This window comes from Rhinatrema bivittatum, chromosome 11 (genome assembly GCF_901001135.1).
Source record: "Rhinatrema bivittatum chromosome 11, aRhiBiv1.1, whole genome shotgun sequence".
In the NCBI taxonomy this organism is placed as follows: Eukaryota; Metazoa; Chordata; class Amphibia; order Gymnophiona; family Rhinatrematidae; genus Rhinatrema; species Rhinatrema bivittatum.
Genome location: NC_042625.1, coordinates 55894758 through 55909117, shown reverse-complemented (window position 1 = coordinate 55909117; position 14360 = coordinate 55894758). Strand labels below are relative to the sequence as shown.

General features: G+C 44.7%; 1 protein-coding gene across 1 annotated transcript in view; it reads left to right on the top strand.

Annotated features, from left to right (window-relative positions):
* Positions 1 to 1917: 1917 nt before the first annotated feature.
* Positions 1918 to 14360, top strand: part of LZTR1 (leucine zipper like transcription regulator 1) — an 84448-nt gene continuing 72005 nt past the window's right edge. Inside the window, exons 1-3 of the mRNA XM_029619773.1 lie at positions 1918 to 2213; positions 2512 to 2574; positions 12469 to 12525. Coding sequence (XP_029475633.1) covers positions 2065 to 2213; positions 2512 to 2574; positions 12469 to 12525 — 269 coding nt within the window. The 5' untranslated portion in view covers positions 1918 to 2064. The remainder of the gene's footprint in view (positions 2214 to 2511; positions 2575 to 12468; positions 12526 to 14360) is intronic.

The following is a 14360-nucleotide window of genomic DNA, read 5'->3' as shown; positions in this document are numbered from 1 at the left end:
GTGGAGTGGGATGATAAAATTTTGAAACCGATTAAACTTCCATTTGGAGTCCCATAGAGCTCCATTTTGTTCCCATTACTGTTTAATATTTTTGTCTCTCCTTTGGCCACTATCATTCAGGATATGGGTTTTTGCCCTTCGTTCTATGTGGATGATTTACAGATAACAGCTTTTTTCAATTGGAAGAATCCTATCGATTTATCTGTTTTCAATACTTGTCTAAATAGGGTAGCAAATTGTCTCACAAATCCTTCAAAATTCAAGGCAGTATGGTTCAGTTCTAAGTCTGTTTTCCAATAGCAGTACCTATGATGCTGGGAATACCTATTCCCATAAAGTCAACAGTAACTTCGTTAGGGGTGTAGTCGGATTCTGTTCTCACTATGACTAGTTTCATCCCAGCCACTGTTCAGAAATCTTTTTTCTCAATGAGATATATTAGGAAACTTCACCCTTTGCTGGATGCAAAGGATTTAAAGTCTGTAGTTCATGCTTTTGTGATTTAAAAAATGGAATATTGCAATTATCTGTTATTGGGTAATCCTAATCTTCAGTCGAAGTGTCTTCAATTGGTGCAGAATACTGCTGCTAGACTGATTGTAGGTCTTCATAAATACAATCACATATCCCCAGCTTTAAAACAGTTACACTGGTTGCTAGTTTATAGAATTCGATTTAAAGTGCTTTGTATTGTTTCTCATTCTCTTTCATCTGGCTTTCCATCTAATTTCTCTAAATTGTTAATTCCTTATACTCCATTTCATGCATTACAGTCATTTCAAACTGGTTTGCTTCACATTCCCCCACTATCTGCTATTCAGCTGGAATCCACCAGAGAATCATCATTTAGCTTTCAGACTCCTTCATTATGGAACGCTTTACCATTCAATATTCACTCTATATTGGATTATTTGAAGTTTAGAAAAGCTGTAAAGGCCTGGCTCTTTTCTAAGGCATTTGATAATATTTAATTTGATGCCTGTTGAAAGTCCATTAGAATAGTCCCATTATGCATGTAGCTAAGGCTCTTGAATAATGATTGTACTGTGATTGATGTTTTTTTTATTTCATTTTGTTTTGTGTAGTTTCTGCATTGTTTGCTATGTTTTGCTCATATTTATTTTTATTGATAATTATGAATGTGTTTTTATTGTACTGCCGCTTGGGTAACATACTTTATCAAGTGGGATATTAAGGCTTAATAAATGAAAATTAATATTTAATGTTGGGGCACTTGCCAGGTACTTGTGACTTGAATTAGCCACTTTTGGAGACAGGATACTGGGCTTGATGGACTCTTGGTCTGACCCAGTATAGCATATCTTATGTTCTTATGTAATAATTTGGCTAGTGAAAATCTATGGGTTTTTACAATTACAATGCAAGAAATAAAAATAATGTAACACATCAATCAAACTCAATAAGTACAAGAAGAAACATAATACATGCAATCCATACAATAAAATGAAAATAAATCTATCATGGATATTGCCACACTACTTTATAGTACTTCCACCCCACTCCTTTTACCATTTCATCCAACTCAATGTAAAACTATTCCTCAGTTCTTACTACTATCAAATCCTTCTTTTCCAACCCAAACTTCCATCACCTTTTATTAGTCTTAAAATCTTCAGATAAAATACATACAGAAGGATTTCCCCCATCATTTATCCCAGCCAAGGGTTTACCACCCAAGTTGGAGGAAGAGCTAGATTTATGCTTTTTTTCTTTGCCCGGATTTTAAATCTGTTCCTCGGCTTTTTCAGCCTGGGGATTTCTCCAAGATTGATAAAAGACAGTTTGCGGGGGGAACCCAAAAAAATTCACGTCACTCTTCCTGTTAGTCAGCAGAGGCCGCTGCGGTGCCGAGTGACTGCACTTTCCTGTCGGTACTCGCTGGTTCCAGTTTCCTACAGATTCGCCTGTGATTGGCAAGGCGGAGCGGCGGTGGGCGTGCGGCTGAGCTGCCGGGTCGGGGCAGCGGTGCTCGGGGGCTGAAGCAGTCTTTTTGCTGGCTCGGACGGATCTGGCAGGGCCAGGCTGACGGGTTGGTGGGCTTACATGGCGTGCAGGTCGAAGGTGGCGCCGAGTGTGGATTTTGATCACAGTTGCTCGGAGAGTGTCGAGTACCTGACTCTGAACTTCGGTCCCTATGAGACTGTGCATCGCTGGCGACGGTTGCCCCCCTGTGATGAGTTCGTGGGAGCCAGGTGAGGGAGCACGTCAGCTATGAGCCTATCCCCATTCTAAATAGTATATCTTATGCCCCGCCACCGCCTTAAATGCGTTTGCTGCTCGTGGACCCTAAATACAGCAACTCCTGATTATCGTTCCTTCCCGACTTGATTAATACAGCGCTTGACCCTTGTGATTCCATTGCGTTGCCAGTCTGGTGGGGTGGGGTGGAGAGTACTTACAGAGGCCGCATGTTATGCTTGGGTAGGGGCTGAGTTAGTGACAGGCCAGGTTTTTCCAGGACCTCCTAATGTTTTCCTCTCTTTTCTCCAGGCGCAGCAAACACACAGTTGTTGCCTACAAAGATGCCATTTATGTGTTTGGAGGGGACAATGGGTGAGTGCTCTCAGGGATAGGAACCTCTCTTAGCTCTCTGCTGACAGAGTTTACAGACCCAGGTCAATGCAGAAAGGTGCATTCAGTTGAATGCACCTTTCTGCTTGCACTTCAGCGTACATTTTCTGGGGCCGGTGCAGTGAAATGGATTGAAAATGGGCGCTAATATTGAGTGCCTGTTGTCTTAACATGTGTGCAGCCACATGCCCTGGCCGCCCAATGCAATATTTAAATGAGGCAACATTAAAAAGGGTTCTCTAAAGGAAAATTGTGCGTCCATACCCCTCAATAGTTTCTTTCATCAGATGCCCAATTGCAATGGGAGCTCAATTTGAGTGTTCCTTTTTTTTTGTTTTATAATTGACTTCAGCAACCTCAGCAAAATATTAGGTGCCCCTTGCTATGGACGTCTAAATTCTGTGGCCATAAGAAATGTGGGTTTCTTTTAATCAAGCAAAATATATATTTTATTTTTCTCCACCAAAAGCAGTAAATTGCTTGTCTCAACAATACTAAGGAAGATACATTCTCTGTGTTGCAATAATTGAATTGTATTTTTTAAACATTTTCACTAGCCCTTGACTACAAGTTGACTTTATTCTACCTCCGAGGCTGGAGTTAAACTTGGTGCATTAATAAAAAGAATGCATTGGGTGCCCAGCACTTTACTGCATTGGGGGGTGGGTGGGTTAATATCTAATGTCCCCCATCTACATGCAGTTAACATCTGATGGTTGCTATTGGGTACGCATTTGTTTGGGTGCGTGTTTTGGATGCACTGATCTCCTTATTGCATTGGGTGCTAGCCTAGTATGCCCAATACGCTCGTAAACCTGTGTGCTAGGCTGAGTGCACTTTATTGCATCGGCCCCAATGCAAGGGGTTTTGCATGCAGAAAATGTGCGTTCCTAAATGGGAGTACTGCTCAGCACCCTTGCATTGAAATCCCATGCAAATGAGGCTATTAAGCAGTACTCCCCAATGGAGAGAGACTGCCTTTGGCCAGCGCATCTTTCTTAGCACCGTAAACTTAACTCCTGGGTCAGAGCCGGAGTAAAGTTTCCAGCACTATTGTGCTGGCACTTAAAACCAAGGAAAAAAGAGTGAAAAGTGTGGGGGGGGGGGGGGAAGTCCGGAACACTTAGCCAGATAAGAACAAACTTATCGGGGTAAGCAGCGGGAGCTGCTGCCACTTACCCAGATAAGTACAGATTTATCTGCCATTTAACCAGACAAGACAGTACTTATCCGGCTATCTGGCACGGTTCACCATTAGTTATCGGATAAGTATGTATCCAACTAGTGGCAAACTGCTACTTATCTGGGTAAGTGGTGGCAGTGCTTATTCGGGTATGTGGCGATGGCCTGTCAAGGATGCCTCCCCACAACCTTCCTGAGTTAAAATGTGCCTTCAACCAGCACACGGTTTCTTAATACTGCATCGGCCTCTCAGTTACTACTTAACATTTCTATAGCGCTACACGACATACGCAGTTCTTAAAGGGGTAGATATTCAAAAGCCATTTAGACGGATAACTCACAAGTTATCCATCTAAATGGGTTATATGGTGCATTCAGCCTCTCATCTGGCTAAATTATAGCTGGATAACAACATATCCGGCTATACTTTAGTCAGATATAAAAGGGGAATTTTGGAGGTGTTTTGGGACAGGGTTCCATTATCTGGCTAACAAGGGTATATCAGATATATCCGGCTAAGTTAGCTGCATAACTTTAGACCTGCTTGGAAGCATGTGGTCGGATAACTGTAGACTTAACTTCCTATATTCAAAAGAATATAGCCGGTTAAGTTTTGTTCCTGTTTAAAAAGAAAATCTCACATCTCGGGCCTACAGGCCTTAACCTATCCCCTGCTTCCCTCCCACCCAAGTTGTAAAGGCCCTATGGGGCTAAACTTGCCACTCCCTCCCCAAAACGGCCCATTTCAGAGTTTAAAAAAAATGTATTAGGGCCGGGAGTCCCCCCTCCCCCACTTCCTGCTCCTACTTCCCTTTCTACCCCCCATCCTGTGCCTTTAATTGTATTTCTCCCGAATCACAGTACAGCAGAAGTGCCGGTCCTGGATCATGGTAGGAGGCTACTGAGATTTAGGAGAATAACTATAAATAAAGTTAATGGGGAGGAGGGCATTGGTGGGGGTGATCTGGAACCCATGAGATGTACTTTAAAAAATAAAAGGGGAAGTAGGATCAGGCGGTGGGGGAGGGGGGACTCCTGGCCCTGATGGACACGGAGCCATTGACATTGGCAGGGTCTTCGGTTCCGTCGATGTTGGCGGCTTTCAGGGACAGACCACCATCTGCCTCTTCCAGGTTGAAGATATCTGGTTCGTCTTTGGCCTCTGCATCGGCTTAGGACCGATCAAAGCATCAAGGGAAGCCGAAGAAGCATTTGTCCCTGTCGATGCATGGGGGTGCATCAGCTTCAGCTGTGATAGCCCTCAAGCATTCCCATGGTGAGGAGTACTGGTCCTCCATCGATACCAGGGCTTCGCCATGGTCTCCGCGGGTCACAGTGCCGACCACTGATCCTCTTCTCGGTTCTGAACGCCTCCTGAGTTCCAGTTGGTCTTGGCATCAGCGCCTTTTGAGGAGGAGCTAAAGAGGCACCTGCAGCTGGCTGTGGAAAAGGCTATACAGGGCTTTGGCATTGGGGCACTGACAGCACCAGGGCCAGCATTGTCCCTCCTTGAGCAGCTGCTGACATCCCTACATGTGCTCATCGGGTGTTTCAGACACAGTCACTGGTGTCTGTAACCAGGATGGCATCAATGTCTGGGGCATTGGAACTGCTACCGGCCGATCTGGTGTCCGTCCCTGTTTCCTCGGAGGAGGAAGCTCTCCCGGTAACCAGGGCGACACCATAGCCTGTGCCCTCATGGGCAGTTGAGTTGGTTCCTATACTGCTGGCCAGAGGCCAAGCGCCTAGGGCCTCATCCCCTGTATATAACAGTGAGGAGGAAGGCCCTAATGACCCCTGGGGGAATGACTCTCTCCCCCCCCCCCCAATGTTTCTGACAACGCATCTTTTGATCTCCCCTCTGAACTGTCTCCTCCTGACGACAGACTTCTCCTTTGGCAGTCCCAGTGCACGATATCCTTATGGAGTTTACTGATGAGGATGTGGGAACAATCCCTCTCAGTGCCTCCCATTAATTAGAAGGGGGACACAATTTATCTCGTCCAGAAGGTTCTCGGATTCAACAAGTGATAGCTGCCATACTAATCGGTGGTAGTCAAATCTTCTCTCAAGAAGGCCAAGCGCATTCTGACCCATTTCTCAGTGCCCCCGGGGAAGGATCAGAGGGCCATGGATGATTTTGGGAGGAAAGTGTTTCAGGGTGCTATGCTCATCGCCCACATAGCGGCCTACCAGCTCTACATGGACCAGTATATGCGAGACATCTTGAAATAGGTGTAGGAGGTGGCTGAGCAGCTGCCTCAACAGCAGCAGGTCACTCTTCAATCACTGGTGCATAATGGTCTGGAGTGCGGAAAACATGGGGTTCAGTTGACCTGTTTTTGAGATGGCATTGAGGGTCTCTGCCACAGGGATCAATGCCCATAGACTCACATGGCTGCGGGCCTCTGATTTCCGTCAGGAAGTACAGAGTGACTTGCTGCTGTGCTGTGTACAGGAGAGCATCTTTTCAGAGATAAAGTGAAGGATGCAGAGGCCCAAATGCGGTACCATCATGAGACACTCAAGCAGCCCTCCACTGGAATCCAGGACCCAGCCTCCTCTGCTTGGAGGTCTGGCCACTGGAAGTCTTTCTTCTGCCCGAGGAGATATGATCTTCGACCCTGTCGGCAACAGTAGGCCCGATGTAGCTGTCCTATAGGCAACAAAGGGCCCCAAAGCCCCAGACAGCACATCAGTCAACTCTGGGGATGGGATTTTGACTGGATCACAGGGAGAATAGCCATGTCCGCCATACCTGGGGTAATGGACCTTCTGGTCGGAGGTCAGACTGTGGTTCTATGCGAGCCAGTGGCCCAGTATAACTTTGGATCAGAGGGTTCTCTCAGTCGTCCATACAGGTACAAATTAAACCTATTAAGTATCCCGCCAACCCCCCCCCCTCCAATCCTTAATGGCCAGAACGGTCAAGCCTCTTCCTCCAGGGCAAAGAGGGTAGGGATTCTACTCACGGTATTTCCTGATTCCAAAGAAAACTGGGGGACTTTTGTCCCATCCTAATCTTCAGGGCCTTGAATAAGTTTCTTAGAAAAGAAAATTCAAATAGGTATCCCTGGGTACCTTGACCCCCTTCTTGTAAAAAGGGAACTGGCTATGCTCCCTCAATCTGAAGGACGCGTACACTCACATCGAGATCTTCCCCGGCCACCGGAAGTATCTCCAGTTCACAATGGGAAAACAGCACTTCCAGTACCGCATTCTGCCTTTTGGGCTAGTATCAGCCCCACGTTACTTAATGAAATGCTTAGTCATAATACCTGTGCAGCTTCGCAGGCTGGGAGTCCATGTTTTCCCCTATCCTGACCATTGGCTGGTCAAGAGCACATTTCGGGCAGGAGCTAAAGAGGCCATGTGCTTATTCATCCAGGTGCTGGAGTCACTAGGGTTTGTCATCAACTACCCCAAGTCACTGCAATTGGACTTCATTGGAGCCCTGTTAGACATAGCTCAGGTTAAGGCCTTCCTGCCCCAGCAACGGGCCGTTTGATGGTCATCACAGCAGATATTCAAGCGAGCCAGCAGGTTTCAGTATGTGTTTAGCCCCCTCCTATTTACTCACAACCTCAGCATATATATATCAGGACTAAACCTTGGGGAGTTTATTCCTGGTTTGTCTACATTTCTTTTCAGTTTGTTTACTTACCTGAGTTTTGATAACAGGAATAAATAAACCACATGTTTGCAAAATTTAAATGGTTATAAATGGAATTTTATTTAGCAGACAGCATGCACAAAGAACAAGAAATCATTTAAATCTCAAGAACCAGAGAGTAGTGGCTGGCCTGCGAAAAGCACTAGTACCTGGAACCAGTTCTACAAGTTTCTGTTTGAATCCTCCCATCCTATATACTATCGTTAATGTGACTGGCTAACTTGTATACTGTACCCTCACTGCCCCTGTACCACTCCCCGTAATTCAGCCCTATTGCTAAATACATCCTTCCCTTCCTTTGATCTCTAGTTTCTTTGATCTTTAGTTTTCACTGTTATCTGGAAAAAAACAGTTTATATTTATATATCTGTTCTGCGGGCACAGAATTGCAAATCCTGCCCCCCCCCCCCCCCCCCCCCGCCGTGTCTACTGAGACTGTCGTGGCAATGAAGACACATCAGGCAGGATTTGTGGTGAAGGCTCCCGGGAAGGTCAGGAATCGATCCATCTCCCCTCCGGGGCACTCCTTTTATTGTACATAATACATGGCATACAGATGTGCCATAACATCATTGGCTCTTGTAAATACATCCCTCTCATATTATTGGCTGCTTAAGCCTTTATACCATAAATGTCTTTGTCCTGGCTTTTTGCTGAGTACGTGCAAGCGGACGTTGTATTCAGGCAGGGAGGGGGGATGTCACAATCTGGACATGAGGCAGTTGAGATGTGTTAACCTAGCTGCCTAAGTGTGACAGCCGCATAAGAGGAAGTAGGGATGTGTCAAGAGCAGTTTCGTTGGCTGCTAAAGCTTATATTAATAAAGGTGTATGTCTCATGCAGGCAGCTGCATTCGTGCAGACAGACATCCTGTCTTTAAGCAATGGGGGCTGTTTACAAGCTTAGAGTTCACGGCAGTTGGATCTTGCTGTGCCCTGCATGTTGGAGATGGGGAAGTGAAAGGGCTGAGTGAGTAGGACTTGCTGGCCCACTGTATTAGCTCATAATTCCCTACATCGACAATCTGGCTATTAGCAAAAGGCACATTTTCTTCCAGGTATCCTCAGTGACTCATATGGGAATATTATTTTTTATATCTATATGTTCTGTCCATCAATGTCTTCTGTCCTCTGAAACAGAGCTGGCCAGGCTCTGCTACACAAGGATCAGTCATTCTTTAGACTCACAGCTGTGCATATTTCTACATGTGGCACATGTTGAGGCTGTTGGGCCCAATGGCAGCAACAGTACATTTCACTCCTTTGGCACATTTACACATGCAGAGAGTCCACTGGGACAGGGGGAATCTTTCCAAAGTTTTCGGGTTCAAATTGTGCTAATGACGGATATGTCCACTCTTGGCTAGGGAGCTGATGTCAGTGGGCTCCGCAATTGTATGGTCCACTCAGGAACAACTGTGTCAAATCAGTTTCCTGGACCTCCAGGAAATTGGATACACTCTGTAGGCTTTCAGAGATCGTTTGTCCAACACAACTGTGCTGATACAGACATGCAGCCAAGTGGCAATGTCATATGTGAACAAGCAGGGTGGTATGGGATAGTACCTTCTATGTCAGGAAGTGGGCCAGATATGGTCATGGGCCCTCTCCCATGGGATGGTGCTCAGGGCCATGTATCTGGCCGGAACAGAAAATGTGATTGTGGACAGACTTGAGTTGCTGCTTCAGACCCCACAAATGGTCTCTGGATCAAGAGGTGGCAAATCAGATTTTCTGCCTGTGGGGCCCAGAGGTGGATCTATTTGTTGCGCCTTGGAACAGGGTAAACAGTGGAGTACCTCAGGGATCTATACTTGGGCTGGTGCTTTTCAATATATTTATAAATGATCTGGAAAGGAATACGATGAGTGAGATTATCAAATTTGCAGATGATACAAAATTATTCAGAGTAGTTAAATCACAAGCGGATTGTGATAAATTGTAGGAGGACCTTACGAGACTGGAAGATTGAGCATCCAAATGGCAGATAAAATTTAATGTGGATAAGTGCAAGGTGATGCATATAGGGAAAAATAACCCTTGCTGTAGTTACACGATGTTAGGTTCCATATTAGGAGCTACCCTCAGGAAAAGCTAGGTATCATAGTGGATAATACTTGGGAATTGTCGGCTCAGTGTGCTGCAACAGTCAAAAAAACAAACAGAATGTTAGAAATTATTAGGAAGGGAATGGTTAACCAAACGATGTCATGCCTCTGTATCTCTCCATGGTGAGACCGCACCTTGAATATTGTGTTCAATTCTGTTCGCCGCATCTCATAAAAGATATAGTTACGATGGAGAAGGTTCAGAGAAAGGTGATGAAAATGATAAAGGGCATGGAACAGTTCCCATATGAGGAAAGGCTGAAGAGGTTAGGGCTGTTCAGCTTGGAGAAGAGATGGCTGAGAGGGGAATATGATAGAGGTCTTTAAAATAATGAGAGGTCTTGAACTAGTAGATGTGAATCGGTTATTTACACTTTTGGATAATAGAAGGACTAGGGGGCACTCCATGAAGTTAGTAAGTAGCACATTTAAGACTAATCGGAGAAAATTCTTTTTACTCAACACACAATTAAGTTTTGGAATTTGTTGCCAGAGGATGTGGTTAGTGCAGTTAGTGTAGCTGGGTTTAAAAAAGGTTTGGATAAGCTCTTGGAGGAGAAGTCCATTAACTGCTATTAATCAAGTTGACTTAGGGAATGGCCTCTACTATTACTGGAATCAGTAGCATGGGATCTTCTTAGTGTTTGGGTACTTGTTAGGTTCTTGTGGCCTGGTTTGGCCTCTGTTGGAAACAGGATGCTGGGCTTGATGGACCCTTGGTCTGACCCAGCATGGCAATGTTCTTATGTTTCTCTGTGTATAGGGCACATGGCAGACCAACCTCAGATACCTTTGCCTGCCATTCGATCGCAGGTCTCCTGTATGTGTATCCTCCATTTCCACTGGTGGCAAAGACTTTGTTGAAGCTTTGCGAGGACAAAGGGACTATGATCCTCCTCAGGTTTGGTTGCCACTCCTCCAGCAGATGTCCATTCAGAAATTGATCTTAGTGGGAACTTCTCCAGATCTCAGCATTCAGGCACTGTCACTCACAGCCTGGATGTTGAAAAGCTGATCTGCAACCACTCAATCTCTCAGAAGATGTCTCAGGTCCATGTAGCTTCGAGAGAGCCTTCCACTAGAAAGTCCTAGGGACTAAAGTGGAGGAAGTTTTCTGTGTGGTGTGAGCAAAAGGCTCACGATCCTTTCTTCTGCTCACCACAAAGCCTCCTTGATTACCTTCTACAGCTTTCAGAAGCTAGTCTGAAAACCAACTCTGGGTTTTTCTGAGTGCAATTGGTGCATATCACCATGGTGATGAGGGTAAGCCCATCTCTGTACAGCCCATGGTTGTACATTTATGTAGGGTCTGCTTCAATTGAATATATGTCTTGGAACTTCAGCCTGGTGTTGGCTTAGCTGATGAAAGCTTTTGAGCCACTGCACTCCTGTGACCTGAATTACCTGATCTGGAAGGTCATATTTTTGGTGGCATTCACTTCAATATGCAGAGTCAGTGAGCTCTTGGCCTTAGTGACTTGTCCACATTCACTAAGTTTTTTCATGACAGGGTGGTCTTGTATATGCATCCTAAGTTTCTGTCTAAGGTGGTGTTGGACTTCCATTTTAATCAGTCCATCCATTGTTCTGCCAACATTCTTTCCCAGGCCCCATTCACACCAAGGTGAACAAGCCCCATACAGTTTGGACTGCAAGAGAGCCTTGGCCTTCTGTCTGGAGCAGACAGAAGCCCATAGACAGTCCATCCAAAGTTTTGTTTCTTTTGACCAAAACAATTTGAGGATCGCCATTGCCAAGCACATGCTTTCCAGTTGGCTAGCTGACTGCTTCTCCTTCTGTTATGCCCAGGCCGATTTGCATTTTGTGGGCCATGTCAAAGCACCCTCTGTTCAAACCATAGAAGCATCTGTGGCCCAATTGTAAACAGTGCCCATGGTGGACATCTGCAGAGCTGTGAAGTGGAGCTGCATCCACTCGTTCACATCTTATTTATTACTGTCTGGATAGGGATGTCTGATGTGACAGCAGGTTTGGCCAATCTGTCCTTCAGAACCTGTTTGAGGTATAGAACCCAACTCTGTTCCCTCCCAGGGCCCATTCTTTCAGTTCAGGCTGCAGCCCTCCTGTTGCCAACAAAACTTGTTGTGCCTCTCGGCACCTGTTTTGTTGGTCTCCTTTTTTATTTGGGGGGGGCCACCTTAGCTAAATTTTTACCCATGTATGCAAACTGCCATCCTGTTTGTCCTCTGAGAAAGCAGAGTTGCTTACTTGTAACAGGATGTCAGTCCTCAGAAAACCCGCCTGCAAGCTTGTAGAGTTGGGTTTCCACTTCGTGGGGTTTGTTCATTTTTATTATTTTATTATGAATTCCATGTTTATAAGACTAGGGGACGCCGCGTGGATGCATAGTATAATGCATGCTTAGGGAAAAATTTTCCATGCTGGACGCCATCGGATGATGTCACCCATATATGAGGACTGATATCCTTCAGTCCTCAGAAAACACCTGTTACAGGTAAGCAACTCTGCGTTAGGATTGGGGAAATAGACAGTATATGTTATCAGATCTCCCTCCCCCTATGTGGTATATGTTTTCCTAGCATGGTCTGACTCAGAGAAAGGTACAACTACTACTAATGGTTTCTTTACTACTACTAGACTTACACAACATTGTGCAGATACACATAAAGGCAGACCCTGCTTTGTTGAGCCTACAAGCATGACTCCTTTCTCCCAGGGGCCCCTTTCTGTGTCATGGTATGCATGGGCCACTCTTTTTCTCCTTGTAATGGGGGCTCTGCTATATGTTAATGTGCAGGTATAACTGTGAATGGGACCCTCTTTGTTCAGAGTGCAGTTGGATGCTACTCTCTAGGGTCTAGTGAGGGCATCACAAGTACTTTCCTTCTAACCTTGTCTGGTAAAAGTTATGTAATTATTTGTCTCATTGCAGGAAAAACATGCTGAATGACTTACTGAGGTTTGATGTGAAGGACTGTTCCTGGTGTAGGTAAGGAGGAGAGTCCAGTGTAATCGGGACAGCACTGGTATTAAATGATAAAGTGATTTATTCAGGATCTAATCTCAACTTTGTGAGAAGTGAGGGGCTGAGGCATAAAGTGATTTACTGTATTGTATTCTATTTCCTGCCTTTCTAGTGTAAATATATTACTCAAAGCAGCTAACAGAAAATAAAATTCAAGATTTGTAATCCATTATACAATACAAATAAAAGCAAGCATAAAATAAAAGGAAGCAGCTGGCAAATACAGGCTGGCTAGTCTGACCTCTTTAGTGAGCAAATGAATGGCATCACTGCTAAAACAGGATAGTGCGATTTCTGGAATCTACTGGATTGCAAGATTTGAGGCAGCATGAGGTAGGTCTTGTCAGACAAATCTAATCAATTTCTTTGATTGTGGGATCAGAGATTTGTATCAGGGGAGAGTGCTAAATGGTAGTGTGCTTGAAGTTGTGTAAGGCCTTTGGCACAATTCTGCATAGGTAACATATATAAATAAATTGAGCGTCTTTGGTTTGGGCCCTAAAATGACTGACTGGGTTAGAAACTGGTTGAGTGAAGTGATAAATGGAGTTCAGTCTGAGGAGGGGGCGTTACTAGCAGTGTGCTGCAGAGAATGCTCCTAGGTTCTGGCAGCTAAGAAATATTTAATGCTAAAAAATGCAGAATTATGCATTTAGGATGCAAACATCCAAGGGAGAGGTACAATTCAGGAGGGGCGAGAAATTTTTTTTTTTTAAGCACAAAAAAGAGCAAGATCTAGGGGTGATGTATCTGATCGTAAGGTAGCCAAACAGGTGGATAAGGTGATGGGAAAAGCCAGAAAGATACTTCGGTGCATAGGGAGAGGAATGGTCAGCAAAAAAAAAGGAGATATTGCCCCTGTATAGGTCCCTGGATTGTACATATTTGGAATACTGTGTACAATTCTGGAGACCGCACCTTCAAAAGGATATAAACCATGTGGAGTTGGTCCCTAGTGTGGCTGTTAAAATGATCGGTGGTCTGAGATCTAAAGCATATGGGGGCAGACTTAAAGATCTGAACATGAAAACCTTAGAGGAACAGCGAGATAGGGGAGATATGAAAGAGATGTTTAAATACTTCCAAGGTTTCTGTGCACAGGAGGTGGGCATCTTCCAGTGGAAAGGAGGCTCTACAACGAGAAGTCATGGAATGAGGTTGAAAGGGGGTAGACTCAGAAGTAATCTAAGGAAATATTTCTTTACAGAGAAATGGAGGTGGAGACCAGAACAGTATGTGAATTCAAGAAAGCATGGGATAAACACGGGATCTATGAGGGAGTGGTATGGTTGTAAAGCTGAACTGGTGTGGATGGACGGACTAGATTGACTGTATGATTTTATTCTGCTGTAATGTTTCTATGTTTTTCTGTTGATAAGCAGGCTGAATTAGGCTATTACATGTGGGGTGACATAATCCAGTGGCCCTGAACAGACTCATCTCTCCTACCTAGTAGAGTTTTGAGCTTTACTGAACATGTGCGGGAGTTGCTTCTTCAGTCATTTTTTGTACTCAGTCTCTCCAGATAATTTTTTCTCTAAAAACTTCAAACTTCGTATATTTCACTACTTTTCTTTGTCTTTGTTAGTTGCCTTGCTGCTTCCCACAACAGCACTTTCTTAGCATCCAGACAGATGAATTCAGAACTAGTGGGTTATGCACCTTTACCAGCAGATGGAGACGGAACAAAGCTGACATCACAGTATATGCTCCTGCAGTGATGACAGCCCACCAGTATTCTCCATCTCTAGTAGATGGGGTCACGATTTGAAGCTCCAGGGAGGAAGATTCAGAACCAA